Here is a 1,683-nt window from a genome sequence, read left to right on the forward strand (position 1 = left end):
TCAGCCCATCGCATAGGTCTACCTGGGATGTATCATCATGCTGGCGCCCCCGGTGGCCCTTATTCACGGAAGTGCTTGGGTGGAAAGACCGTTCCCGTCCAGTCCGCCCTGGGGTGGGCCGGGGCCTGGTACCCTGCTGGCGCATCCCTCGCTGATTGATTGGGGGCCCTGTCCTGGGACGGGGCGCACATTCTCTTTCCTAGGGAGCGGCTAGGGACGGGTCCCGGTTTTCTGGACAAGAGGGACTTCCCTCTGGGGGTTTGCTTTGGCCTTCCCTTTCTCTTGGGACGGGTTAACCGGGCCCTGTGCGGGAGCTTGTCCCGGGGTAGGAATCGGCCTCGCATCTCCGGGCGCAGCATTTCTAGCCTGCGGAGTGGGCGGTTGTGTTCCTGGAGGTGGAACAATTGGAGGATTAGCTACCAAGCCTTGGGTGGCTATGAAAGCTTGCAGGGCTTGGAGGGACTCTTGCATCCGTTGGGTAGCTTCCTTTTGTTCGGCAATCCTGGCCTCTTGGTCCAGGACTTGCTGTCTCAATTTGGTCACCTCCGGGTCCTCTTGGTTGGGGTCTACTTCTTCTGGGATCGCGGGATCCTCAGCTTTGAGATCGTGATATTCCCCCTCATTTCCCTCCTCTTCCTCATAGTAATCTTCCTCATACTCTTCCCCACCTTCATCGTTCTGCGACTCGTCAGGTTGGGACATCTGATGGGGTGTGTCCTCAGGCTGGCTCTGAGGAAGAGGTTGGCTAGGCAGTGGCGTGTCTCCTACGCCTTGTTCTTAGTTATTAGGGTCGAAAATGGCGTGTCTCGTGTTCACCATTGTTGCAGACGTTCAAGATCAACTCAAGCCTTCTCACTTTAACTCTCAATGGAAGCACCAAAATGTTTACCGAGTTTTTCGAAAACTAGAATTATGAAAGATTAGAGAGCGTAAAAGAAAGGATTTAATAAAAGTAAACAATGTTTTTACGTGGTTGGGGCGTTAATGAGCCTTAGTCCACGAGGTAGTCGTATTAGAGCTTAGAGAACTTTTGACAATGGAGTTTTCTACAAGTTTGAGCAGAGTAACTGCTTACAATCAAAATCTCGGATCCCCTCCTTAGTGCACCATTATTCGTATTTATAGGCACATGAGTGCGCTGGGCTTAAGCTGGGCTAGCCCGGGCCCAATAAGGGTGTAAATACCATAGGCTTCTCTGATGGGAGCCCAATACAAAGGTTTGAAATATGAAGTATACATTAATCAAAGCCCATTGGGCTACCACAAATAATATCTTATTCTAAGACATGCGACAGACTGGTGTTTCAGTCTGGGTGTTATGGGCTACGAGGAAGATTTGGGGGACAAGATCGATCAAGAGTACTGGCGGCGCAGTTCTGAACCATCGGCGTACAATCCCAAGGTAGTCTCTTCTACAGGTTAAGCGTGGGGACAACACCCCACGCTTCATGGGACGATGTTAGTATCTTGGACACTTTATCTCGCCAAACTCGGACACCCCATCCAGGTCCGTTTACCAAGGTCCCCCTCCGTTTACCAGGGCCCCGTTTCATTTACCAGGACCTGGGTTCATCCACGGAGATCCCAGCCCAATCTTGGATTTGGTAGCCGCGACCTCCTTTACCGTACCTCAGGGAGCATCTCGGTACGCAGTCTCGGGTTTATACAACCTGCCCTGACAAT

The 1,683-nt window shown here is 51.8% G+C and overlaps 1 protein-coding gene across 1 annotated transcript; it reads right to left on the reverse strand.

Annotated features, from left to right (window-relative positions):
* Positions 1–210: 210 nt before the first annotated feature.
* Positions 211–702, reverse strand: LOC133814476 (uncharacterized). Its single transcript, XM_062247432.1, has one exon. It carries the CDS (start codon positions 700–702, stop codon positions 211–213), a length of 492 nt encoding a protein of 163 aa, XP_062103416.1.
* Between the last annotated feature and the right edge of the window lie 981 nt (positions 703–1,683).

Source organism: Humulus lupulus, chromosome 2 (genome assembly GCF_963169125.1).
Source record: "Humulus lupulus chromosome 2, drHumLupu1.1, whole genome shotgun sequence".
NCBI lineage: Eukaryota > Viridiplantae > Streptophyta > Magnoliopsida > Rosales > Cannabaceae > Humulus > Humulus lupulus.